Genomic DNA, 12,577 nt, shown 5'->3' on the forward strand with positions numbered 1-12,577 from the left:
TTTTGATTTAGTGCCCCTCTAGACGATACCTCAAAATAGTGTGCAATCTCTGCCGTCTTAATGAAGCTTCCATCAAAGCACTGGTAGAGAGTAAGTCTGGAGAAAGCCTTAAGTAATATATCAATAAGGATGAACATGGACTAAATCTGGAGAAATCTTTGTGTGGAAGGTTATTTTTGTAACACTTGTGTCCTCATGCAGTGATATATACTCATTGATGCCTTTTAATGCACCACTTCACAAACTGTGGGAAGCAAAAGAACTCGCCATTTTAAGTGGTATAAACAGTGTTTCTGCAGACATTTATGTCAGCCAATTTAAGGGTACCTGTCTGTGGTCTCCAGAAGTTTCTGAACTATTAGCTCAAATGAGGAGGATAAACAGTAGGTTGCTGGCTCTTCCTGATCATCAGCTACATCTGCAGCTTCATAGGCAGCTTCAGCCAGGCTTGAGAAGGCCTAAAAATACAGAACAGATCACAGTCTCTATAATGAAGAGAGTCTCCCATCATGGGCAAACTAGCCCAACACATACAGCCCCTTGAACTGACCAGACTACACAAGATTATTATTTCAACTGCACCACTCATCAGCCTACATACCAATTCCCCTAAGAGTTTTTAGTAGGTTTCACCAGTTGAGGAAAGAAGTGTGCTAAAACCCACCCCTAAAAGCTGGGAAAGAGTTAGTGCAAATGAGTGTTCAGGTCAATCTGAAACAGCCTGACCACCAGGAAAAAAAGCTTGCCAGTCCTGATAGTTCAGTAGAATGAATATCCTGCCCCATGGTTAGAGTCAATTTTGCATTCTGACAGAGCAGCAAAGTTCAAAACTGATGGTTCTCCTTCTCCAGCTATCCAAGAGCAAGACCCATTATGCTTTGACATGCCACCAATGAAATTTCAAAGCAGAAATCCAGCCTGAAGCCTTGCTTAAGAAGTTACAGCATTCACTACCAGATGTGAACAGCTTAAAGGCCCATAACCTTGGCTGTAAGAGTCTACTAACAGGTGAGAACACCTGGCAGCTAACTTGTGCTGACATCACACCTTAATCCTAGTCTCGACAAGGCCTTAGAGATTTGTTCCCAGTCCCTGCTGCAGTCAGGGGAGGCGACTACAGCTGCAAACCCCATTTCACTTTTGATTTGGAAAATTTACACCAATTAAGGACTTCAGAAAGCAAAAGCCCCAGGAAGCAAAAGATCAGGAAGAGCCTCTGGCTGACTGAGTGCCCTGAAACTCTTTAAAACAGAGAAACTGGGCTAAGAAAAACAAAGATTTAGCTCTGCAGTTTCAAAAGTGTGTCTTACCAGTCATTACTCATTACGGTGAGAACTCAGCCAAAACAGTTCAGTTAAAATACAGTGAAGTACCCCCACTTTGTAATGAGAAATTGCACACTTGTTTAAGTTATTTGATATTAAGGTATATTGATTAATAAGAAAAAGTAAAGTTGAACTGGCCAATCCTGCTCAGTGCCCTGTCAATAGCACAACTTGAAGCTGTACAAAAGGAATGAGATGCGTTTCAAACTCCCAAAATTAGTGCTGGGTGGCTATAAATGCACTTAGCTAATTGGGGGGCAGTATCTTGTGTCTCCCTTGGACTGGGACTGAATTAACAGTTCAACTGCCTCTGGAAGACAAACAACAGAAAAACACGTAGGACTCATCTGAGAAAAGCTCCTAAACAGTTACCAAACACTCGTGCTCCATAGGGGAGAATGATTTTACTGCTTTTTTCAAACTGAAACCATTTTTACACATTTGTTTAGAAGGAAAGGGAAAGTTAACTGAGAAGATGTCCAGAAACAGTTTCCCCTGCTTTTTCTGCACCCCAAGTGCTGCATAGGACTTGAGATGGTTCCTACTTAAACAGTTGTGTGGTGGACAAACAGGCTGATGGGTCTGCAAATGAAATATGCTCACAAGAGTTGCTAGATGTATCCATCAACCTCACCCCTTTTATGGTAGGAGTCCCACCTGTATCACTGCACAGCAGTTGAGTTCTGCCTTACCCAGCACACATTGGAAGCTACTCTAGGCTCTGCGCTCAGGCCCTCAATCAGACACTGCAACAGTGGAGCGAGGTAAATGTCATTGATGGCAGCTTCAGGGAGCAGCTCACAGATCCTGCCCACAGTCCATGCGGTCGTATCCCGAACCACCACACTAGGGTCCTTCATTAGTTCTATTAAAGTTGGCATGGCCTAGAATAAAACCACAGTTAGCAGCAAGTCACAACTGTATCCAATTCACGTACATGATGTCAGCAGCATACAGCTATTTAGGAATATACCCTATTAAGAGTTATTTAATGGACTAGCAATTAAGTGAGTTTCACAGCTCAGAAACCAGATATATCTGGATCTATCTAAATAGTCACCTTTTTGAAAGACAACTTATAAAACTTCTCCTAGAGACAAGGCTAAAATACACTGAACCCTTGATGTTTCAATCCTCTCATCTATGCAAGACAAAAATGAACACACAAAAGGATCAAGCATGGCTCTGTATACTTAGGACTAAATCATATTTCACCTTCTGTGTGATTACATGGCACTTAAGTAGGCCATTTCCTGCCACTTGTGCAATGTATGGCTAACTTCCACCTGTAACAGAACAGGACCACCCTTTGCACCCACCTGCCAGAAATAAAACTGATGAAAGAGAACCGTCTCACTTTCTTGCCTGATAGCCTGGTGGCTTAAGGCTCTGCTCAGAGATGAGAGACAGGTTCTAGGCTGGTCAAGCCAAGAGGCTATTTGAACTTGCATGTCCTGCCTCCCAGTAAAGCACCAGGCAATAAGTTACACGTTACATATGGCACTCTCCAGTCTTCTCCTTGGCACTGGCCCACTGCACCTTGTGTTTGCTATTCATTAAAATAAAACAGCTTAACAGCATTAGGATAGTTTCTGCCCCATTGGGAGCTGATATCCAGTCCAGAACCAGCACTTCTTCCCTTCCAGGACAGTATCCCACCTCACTGAGCCACTATCCTTTTGCCTCACTCTGTTGCTGACCCCACCTATTTTTGCTTCCTGGCTGCCCAGTGGGTCAGCTTCAAAGGGAGCTGGAGAGTGCTCTTGGGAAAGCCCACCCTGTGGACTGGTGGTTTAGTCATTTTGCTAGAATGCAAGAGATGCAGGTTCAAGTCTACTATGGGTTCTATCTAGCCCACCCCCACAAAAGTCTTCCACTCCCAAGCAAGTACCCTAAGTACTAGGCTACAGAGCTTAAAGATGAGAGCCTTCCTCCAGTCTTCCGGATCCACTAGTCACAGCTTTCCTGCAACTAATCTAACTGGCATCACATGAACACCTGAGCAATTCTACTGTGTCTGGGAAACTATCCAGCTACAGTACAGCCTCAGTAGGGATGCAGAGGAGCAAGCACAGCTATGCTGGATCCCGAACAGTGCAAAAGTGATAAAAGCAGCAGTTACCTGGGTTACTTAGGTGCTACTTTAGGCACCAGATAGGGAAATGGGATCTATCCCCAAGTGCCTTCCACATGCTCTGTGCTACAGTGGTTGGCAACATTTTTCCAGCAGTGGGCTGAAATAATCTAGCTTGGGTCTGAGGTGGACCAGTGCTAGGACCTTGCTGTGGCACAGGCAACCCCCCTGCACTGTGCCAGATCCAATGGCTTTACAAGTCATATCCAGCCCAAAGGCCCTGTTATAGACATAGTGCTGCTCCAGTGATAGTGAATGAAGATGATTATAGTAATCTTGAGGCACACAAGAAAATTTCTTCCCTATACAACATTTTAAAGAAACTGACACAAAAGCCTTCTTAGCAACTTGCTCTGCATCTGAGTAAAATAGCCATAATCCAGACACACAGAACCTGGGTCACTGTTATAAAACTTTCTTCTTGTAAATCACATTTTATTAATTTGACTAGCAACGTGCTTTGGGCCAAACAGGCCAATAACCTGGAAAAAACAAAACAAAACAAACCACACACACTAGGCATTACCTGTATAACTAGTGGTTTCAGCTGGTTGGGCTCTGGTCCTTCCAAAATGCACCCAAAAGCCATGACAGCTGCATCTCTGTATCGCCAGTCTGGATTTTTAATGTGCTCTTTAATGAACGGCAGTACATGGGGAACAATGTCATCTTCACAGCAGGTTGCCAGAAGCATTAGACAGACCCCTGCTGCCTTACAGGGGTTCCAGTCATCATCGTCATCATTTTCATCCTGAGGAGAAAACAGCACCTGGGTCATTCTTGGCAAGAAAAAAATACCCCTTACCAACCAGAAAGCTACTTCTACCACATAAAGATTAAGCTATCTAGCTGGATCTAACGGGCAAGGGAAGTCACTTCACAACCAAGTCCTGCAGTCTTAAATGAGTTCAGACTACACTGAAGATCCAGAAGTAGTTATTTGACGTTTAAGTTCTTCTAGGCCTTGCTAACAACATCTGTGGAGGGAAGCAGCAGCCTGTCCTGCTCACAACATCCATTTCCCTGGCTGAAGGGACAACTATCAACTTAGCCTCTCAAGGCTAGACAATCACCTTGCTGGCTAGACAATCACCTTGCTGGGGTCGTTTGACCCCAGTACTCTTTCCTGCCATGGCAGGAACTCGGACTTGATGATCTGCTCAGGTCCCTTCCGACCCTACTCACTATGGAACTGTAATTCACAACCCTGCTCTCTCTTCCTGGGTTCTGAGATTTTAGGTCTCCTTTGATTTCAGGCTTTTCCTTGTGAAAGTAACCCAACTCTACCCTACAAGTTACCAGTTAAGGGCATGGGCAAAGAAATGCTGGGAATGATTTCAAAAAAAGAGGAGGGTGAGCTGAAGCAGTTATTAAGCTCCATCACCTGTGCACTCGCCTGTGACAATACAAAATGTAGCAAAACTAATCATCCAAGGTTAAAGTTGGGGTGATATAGCTTACTTGTTTTGCTACATGCTTGTGCACATGTTGCAGTTACAGCGACTGCACATCTGCCCTTTTGCAGCCACTCAAAGGGTATGCGTTGTCCACACACAAGTCAAAATTCAGGAACCTACAACCTGCAGGCCAGAACCAGCCCACCAATTTTATTCAGCCCAGAAAGCCAGGACACTGGTGGCAATTCAGCAGCAGCAGCCACCCACCTTTGGACCAAACTGTTAATTCAGCCCACTGTTATCTTAACTGCCTTCAATCTCTGTACCTGAAATTCATGCATCACCATTTTACCATTCCTGCTTGGTTCTTTAAACAGCCTACTGGGATTTAACTCTATGCATTCAGGCAAGCAGCAATAAAAATTGAATAGGAAACAGGTGCACACTATCTTTATAAAAAGAGACCTCCCCAGCTCACTACAGTAATGCCAGATGAACCTGATCCTATACAGATTAAATTAAACTGCATCACGTTAACTAGACTCTATGCAGCAAGTGAGTCTATTAAGTTTTGATTGGACTGTTTGTCCCACAACTTAAACAAGTCCCTGTGAAGTGCTCAAACAAATATGGTCCTAAGAGCTCAGAATTTAAGGTTCAAAACAAAAGCCAGAAATAGGGTCTTAAAGCAAACAGAACATGGGCGGCTTTTGTCGGTTAAACCTCATGCTGGATGAAGCTAAATGGCAAATCCACATGAACCTATCAAATGCCTCCAAAAATTAGAAAGGGAAATGGGCCTTAATGAAGTGCCACACAACCAGCCTGATGTGGCTGGCACCTGTATGGCATTCAGCGCAGTCTCAAGTCTCAGCTTCCACAAATGATGCATCATTCAATCAGAGTGGTGCATGATGTCTCATCATAGACCAAGGACTGCCACATGAGCTGTTGAGAACCAGAAGGCCTTACAAGACTCCTCTAGAGGGCCTCATTGGTGGGTAACCCAGCTCATCAGCAAGTGAAGAGAAGCAAAGCAAAATACTAATTCAATGACCAGAGGCCCAACTCCTGGACAGCACGCTATTCAAGGCAGAACTAAGTGTTCCGGAAATAGCATGTGCAAATTATAGACATGTGAAGCTCTTCATATACATAAAGAACTCCAGACCACTCACACAATTAACAAAACCATACCTGTTTTGTTAGCGTCTGTGTGAGAATTGGGACCAGATACTGTAGTGCTCCCTTAGCGTAAAATTTGCTGGTATGCTCTGGAGGTCTTCCTTGTTCTGCTGCCTAGAAAGAAACAGGGTATAAAACAAAACAATGCCCAATTCAGAAACTTTTCAGCTTGCAGTTTACAAGGAAATAAGTCTGTAGATATTTACTTTTCACTCATGAGTTTACAGTGCAGTAGGAAACCTTCCCAAAGATAACACCTTGCAGTTACTCCAGTTCAGTATGATGCACATGTTCAGTTTGTTACTCCGTGTACAAACACTGTACCTCCAACATTATACAACCATGTTTAAAGAAAAGCTGCATATTTAAATTATTCAGTGGCCCCCATATAGGAAGGGCAAGAGGCATGCAAAACTCAGATTAAAGCTATGGAACTGACTGTCCTTTTACCCCTGCTATTCTGAGCATTCAACAGAAAAATAATTCAGATCCTTGTAGAGAAAGGAGAGTTGTACCCTTACAGTTTTCATTAACACCAGAGTACATGACTAGTTGATGGTAAGAGCACCTACATGAAGATTAAGATAGCATTTTCCTTTTCAGTCATCCACTCTAGGGAGATACTTTTTCTTTTGTTAAACAGTTTTATGTTCAGTTCTTAAACTAATTCAAAAAGCCCCTTACACGGTATAACACAGCTAGACTACAGATGCCAGTAATTAGGTATGAGAACGCTTAACTAATGTTGCAGTTTGATGGCAGAGGTTCATTATTTCTCACAGAACTGAGGAAACCCAGAAAGATAAAGAAAGCATGTGGCTTTCCATGGAAGGCTCTGCTCACCAGGAATTAACTTGGTTACTTTAGCCCCTCCTCAATAAAAAGGAAGCCTAAGTGAGGCAAGAGCTCAACATTCTGTGATGCTATGAACTTCCTTGTCAAGAACTATTTTATTGTGCAAGCTAACAGACCATATCCTCTACAGGTAAGTCAGCCACAGGTACATCAGCAGGGTTGAAAATACTCAAGTCACTTAAGGGTATGCATTTTACATGTACTAGTTTCAGACAACCTAGCGCTCCCAAATTATATTTTCCTTAGCAGGATATTCAAACGATATCTTTATCCCATATAACATTTCAATTGCCAGCTTTATAACTATTTTGTTCATTGGATTAAAAAACAAAAAAATTCCATCCCATTCTGTTTAAAATAGCTTGGTCAAGATTTTAACTCAAGAGGGACAACAAACCTGAAAAATTATAGCCCAATAAATAAAAAGCAGGGAGAGCAGTTTAATGAAAACAACAGGAATTATAATGGGAACATTTAGGCAGCCTTAACTACTGGGCATTACATGGAACGCCCAACTGCCTGAGTTTTTACAAGGCACTATAACTCAGTTGAATCTAGGTACCAAACCAAGGGTAAAGCAAAGATTATAGAAGAAATGTGTTAGTTCATGCCATCATGATTAGGCTGCTACTAGTTCCCAATTTTGCTTGTTCAGTGTTAGCTTGGCTATCTCCACGCTATGCTGCAAAGTAAACCATAACTATAGTCAGCAACATTAGAACAAAACCAACACACTGCCTTGTGTTCCATGCAGGCTCAAAGTCTCAGCTTCCATAACAGATATGCATCACTTAATAGTCAGAGTGGTGCATGATGTCTCATCATAGACTAAGGACTGCTACACAAGGGGCTTGGAGCTGACTGACAATTGCACCTTGAAGGAACAAGCTTCAGACCCACCTTAGCTTCTCCCTTTCAGCACTGTCAGATGCTCATATGATGCAAGAAGTCATTAACATCAATACACAGGTGCCATTTTCAAACTCACCTCAGATGCCTCAATAGCCAAATCCATTTCCTCATCACAGACATTTGACCAGAATTCTATTCCCTGTAGAGCCACCTCATCTATCTCACTTTTCATTGCTTCAATTGTGATCTTCAGAATATGAAATGGAGATGAAGAGCATTTTAGTGCATCATTCTTCCTCAAAATACACCCCCCACCACTCCAAAACAGCCTGCACATTTCAGAATGGTATGACTTGACCATATGGAAGACTTCTTAAAAAAAAAAAGTGTACAACAACTAGTTCCCTGCCATCATGTGATCATAATATAATATTCTAAACACAGGGGTGCCAAACTCATCCTGCCTGTGGGCCAGATCTAGCTATGAAGACCAGGTGAAAAACAGTTAATGCAGACGCTGCTCATTCCTTCCTCCCTTCCCCCACCTCTTCTGACATGCATTGCCAACAGGACATGCCCAGATTTCAGCAGCAGGTTCTGTGGGCCACATGAAACAGTTCCATGGGCCGTAAGTCTGACTGACACCCCTGTTCTAAAAGATGCTTCAAGCCCTAAGTTATTGTTTGTATAGACTTCTTTGGAAGAGATGTTCTGGATCCTAAACTACAAAGCTTTCATATGGGGATTTATATGTTTATAATATTCAGCATTTCTCTCTTATGAAGGCATTATCCCAGCTCTGAAGCACAATTCAGGCAGGGTATATGATAAAAGGAAACTCAGGACCTGGGAAAGAGCTGCAGTTTAGTGATGTTTGATTTTTTTCTCCTGTGTACTTCATTATTTATCTAAAGTTATTGGCATCTTAATGTGCTACTAAAATAGAACTCCATCTACATTGTGTAAAGCTTTCCACAAAGACGTAAATAAATTGTCTTATTTTCTCTGCTTAAACCTAGAGATTCCATTGTTCTATAGTAAGAACATCAATTTCACCCACCTCTATCACCTAATGCCACATGTTAGTTAGCTATAGTGCTCCATTCCAGAGAAAAAGTGTTCAGGGGTTCTTCAGGCTGCTATAAAAATTAAAGTGGACCTCCCTCTAGCCCCTTGGAAAATAAATACATCCACTCAAAGCAACCACCACTCGAAGCAGCTCCCGTAAATATTTAGATTTAGAGACTTTAATGCCACATGTCTGTAAAACTGTGGGCACTACGGAGATCCAGATGCAGCCCACCTTGCAGCTCTACAGCACCACCAGGTGACTTGTAAATCAGCAATTTTTGAAAAAGCTACAAACACAATTGCCCACCAGCAGCAACTGCCACAGATATGAGAGGAGAAAACAGATCCCCAGTGAGGAAGGGGCAAAAAGCCAATTTCCTTTTTATACAAGTACTGCAGCAGGGAAGCATCTCCTTAAAATAAAGCTGGCAGAGAGCCAAACCAACAGGACAAACAAAGGATGCAAATTTTGGACTACCCATTAAAAAAATTACCTATAAAAAGGATTAGTTATTTAGTTTAGTAGTTTGCTTAACGCACAGGAAAAGGCTTCATAAACATAATTCCATATCTGCTATGAACAGGTTGGGTGCTTTCATATTCAAAATTTAGTTGCATAAAATCTAGAAGAGTTCTAAATTGCATTACTAGTTTCACCTTTAACAAAACCTGGAACTAAGTTAGTACTTCTATATCTAAACTTTGCTTGTCTATGGGATGCTATACTAGGAGGGTGGTGTAGTAATTCCCATATTTTCACCCACTCCCCACTCTTTCTTTCTCTCCCCCTTCCCACAAATAAAAAATACACCTTTATTTTAGAAGGCAGAATATTGGAAAAATGTTTTTTCCAGAGTTGTGACAGACTGCAAGACAGTGTGCACCCTTCGGGGAACACAGTGCATTTAGGAAGCATAGCACTGGGAAGTTCTTGGTGCCAGATGCCTCACCCAGACTGTCTCCTGGGATACCACCCTTCCTGGACACCATGCTTATGACAGAGTAACTACACTAGGTCACAAAGGTTAAGCCCACAAGGACAGTAGCAAGACTGCTAGTTTTTTTTTTGTTTTTGTTTTTTGTTTTTTTTTTTACTGTAAGCAGTTCTTCGTATAAAAGTTCTTGTAAATAAAATGTTGTTTCCATATCATAAGCCTCAACAAGATACCACCAGCAGCTCACCTGCTGCCTCATGTTGTGTTGTATGTGACAAAATATGGTATCGCCTAGGCAAGGTGGTCTCTGTATTAGGATTCATTCTTTACAGATGAAAAGCACTACAGAACTGCAAAAATAAGAGTACATACTGCAGTTAAGCCACTCAATTTTCAGTCTGTACTACTCACAGCAAAGAGAGCCGGACCCATATACGTCTCCATATACTGATAGTACAGAGACATTATCTTCACCAAGTTCTGCAAGGCAGCTACCCGTACCTGTTGGAAAAGGAAACAGAACAAAGTGGTATCATTCCTCAAAATACAGAGCTCACCACAGTTGCATGCAAATATTAGAGATTTAAACAACCATTTCTTGAACTAGTGCATTTATGATGCTTGAGAGTTCTAAATGCAATTTCTTGAAGGCAACATGACAATTCAAGACATACCACCACTACTTACCCTTGTATCTGGACACTGCGTTGCTTCACAGACAACTTGCATAATAAAGTGCCTTTCAGACTACAAGAGAATAAAGCGGGAGAATAAAGTAGAATTAGAATGGTGTTATACAACCAAAAAACTATGAAAGCTATGGTCTTCTAGAATGTTTGTGCAATCAGTACACAAGGTCTCAAAACATGATTTAGCTAGAACAATTTAGTGTTCTGGAAGGTCATACGAGGGGCACTTAAGCTATTCTTTGCCACTAAATTTAATATTTATTATTTCTGAGCCCAATTAGAAGATTGAAGTCCAAATGGAAGGCACCCTACCATCTCAAACTGAACACCAATTGAGACCACAGATTTCATGGACATTAGGGCTGGAAGGGACCTCAAAAGATCGAGTCCAGCCCCCTGCCCGAGGGGCAGCAAGTCAGCTGGGTTCATAGGATCCCAGCAAGATAAGCATCCAATTTGCTCTTGAAGGTGTTCAGTGTAGGTGCTTGAAGTTACAATTACACTATTAGCTGTATGGCTGGCTAAAAATTCATTAAAATTCCATCCTCCCCAAAATCTTCAGTAGGAACCAGATAGGTGTACTTAAGACAAAAAGCAAGCAGAGACCCCCATTTCAATGTTTTGGTAAAATTTTAACTTTTTTTCCTCCTCCCCACCCATTTTCAGATCCCGAGTGAAAGCCTGAACTCCTGCCGCACAAGAAAGGAAATGCTAATCCAAGCTTGGGCTCCCACAACAGCATTACAGAGCAAAGTTTGATTAGAAAGCAACATGTTCAACAGGCAAAAACCCTAAAGGTCAGGTCTTACTTATTCAAAAGTAGTCGGTGATGTTTCCAAGTTTAGCATTTCTATGGCATTTCTGCCTCAGAAAGGGCACATGAATCCAGGTCTCAGCCACAATGGTATTATGCATCAAGTAGAATTCAGCGTGGTGCATGATTTCTCATCACAGACCATGGATTCTGGACTTGCCTTACACCCAAAACTTCTCCTTCTTTCACTTACCTCTTTGTCAAAGTTTGCTTTGGTAAATTCCAAAGAGTTCAGGAGTGCATTTGTAGCTGCTAGCTTCACATTGTTACTGGGCTCTTCTTTTCTCATCCCCTGGATAATGGCTGTTAGGATCTCATTGGATTTGTCCTGAAGTTGCTCTGGGTCCTGAAAGCAGAACTTGGCAGTTGAAGTTATTTGTAGCTGTACAGATACTTGCTCCTCCATACACAAAGGGTTTTACCCTCATGTCCCTCCCAAACAATGCCGTACCCAGTTCTACAGACAGGAAAGATTAAACCTTTAAGGCCAAAAGGCCCTTTGTTTACTAGAAATATCATAAAGCAACTATGAGCACTTTAACACCCCACTGTGACTCCAGGGCAGCACAGTCAAAACAGAAAAGGTGTAGTCAGCTGCACCTGAATGGAATTCCAGAGATTGTGTCTCACGTACCAAATAAACTACACTGCTGCAAACATGGGGTGATCCCAAGGCATGCTGATCTAACAGCTACGAGGCTCTTATAAAGTCAAACTCTTATCACTTGACTAGACACACACACTACTCTGTGACCACTGTATCTGTAATAGACCCACACCCAGCGAATCTCTCAGGAGACCAGTAGCAGGGATGACGACTAAATCAAGAGGTAGCAAATGTTTACCACTCAGGACTTGAGGGACAAAATAATGCATATAGTCTAATTAAAAATTACAATGCAGGAAAAATTAATCTCAAATTAGTTAACAAGGTCCCAGCAACCACATCTAAACACTTTGTTGGAATTCATGCAACGAGAGATTCTAAAACCAACATTATGCATAGAATGCCAACTCAATGCCACATTAAAACACACTTATGAGTCTAAGTAGGACCACACTTTAAAACCCTGTTCAACAATCTAGGACAACCAAAAACCCACTATAAACTAGTTAAGTGCAATTACTTGCCGTCTTCCAGACAAATGACCGGCATGCACTTAGAACCCTTCAGTGTATATTAGAACCAATCCTTCACCCAGATCCCCCGCAACAACACTCCCTACCTCCTCGCCTGCCAAAAAACCATTGATCTGGAGTGTCAGTCCCCCCCCCCCCCCCCCCCCCGCCGGGGTCCCGGCCGTCAATCCATCTCTTCTT

The 12,577-nt window shown here is 42.2% G+C and overlaps 1 protein-coding gene across 2 annotated transcripts in view; it reads right to left on the minus strand.

The window, feature by feature from the left end:
- The window catches only part of KPNB1 (karyopherin subunit beta 1), a 41,177-nt gene that overhangs the window by 23,407 nt on the left and 5,193 nt on the right, over nucleotides 1-12,577 (minus strand). For both annotated transcript variants that reach the window (XM_019523694.1, XM_019523693.1), the window contains 8 exons: nucleotides 11,451-11,603; nucleotides 10,442-10,501; nucleotides 10,166-10,255; nucleotides 7,885-7,995; nucleotides 6,054-6,155; nucleotides 3,986-4,210; nucleotides 2,018-2,209; nucleotides 328-458 (listed from right to left, as the gene is read on the minus strand). In XM_019523694.1, coding sequence (XP_019379239.1) covers nucleotides 328-458; nucleotides 2,018-2,209; nucleotides 3,986-4,210; nucleotides 6,054-6,155; nucleotides 7,885-7,995; nucleotides 10,166-10,255; nucleotides 10,442-10,501; nucleotides 11,451-11,603 — 1,064 coding nt within the window. The remainder of the gene's footprint in view (nucleotides 1-327; nucleotides 459-2,017; nucleotides 2,210-3,985; nucleotides 4,211-6,053; nucleotides 6,156-7,884; nucleotides 7,996-10,165; nucleotides 10,256-10,441; nucleotides 10,502-11,450; nucleotides 11,604-12,577) is intronic.

The sequence above is a fragment of the Gavialis gangeticus genome, unplaced genomic scaffold (genome assembly GCF_001723915.1).
Source record: "Gavialis gangeticus isolate Ggan-Ray unplaced genomic scaffold, GavGan_comp1, whole genome shotgun sequence".
NCBI lineage: Eukaryota > Metazoa > Chordata > Crocodylia > Gavialidae > Gavialis > Gavialis gangeticus.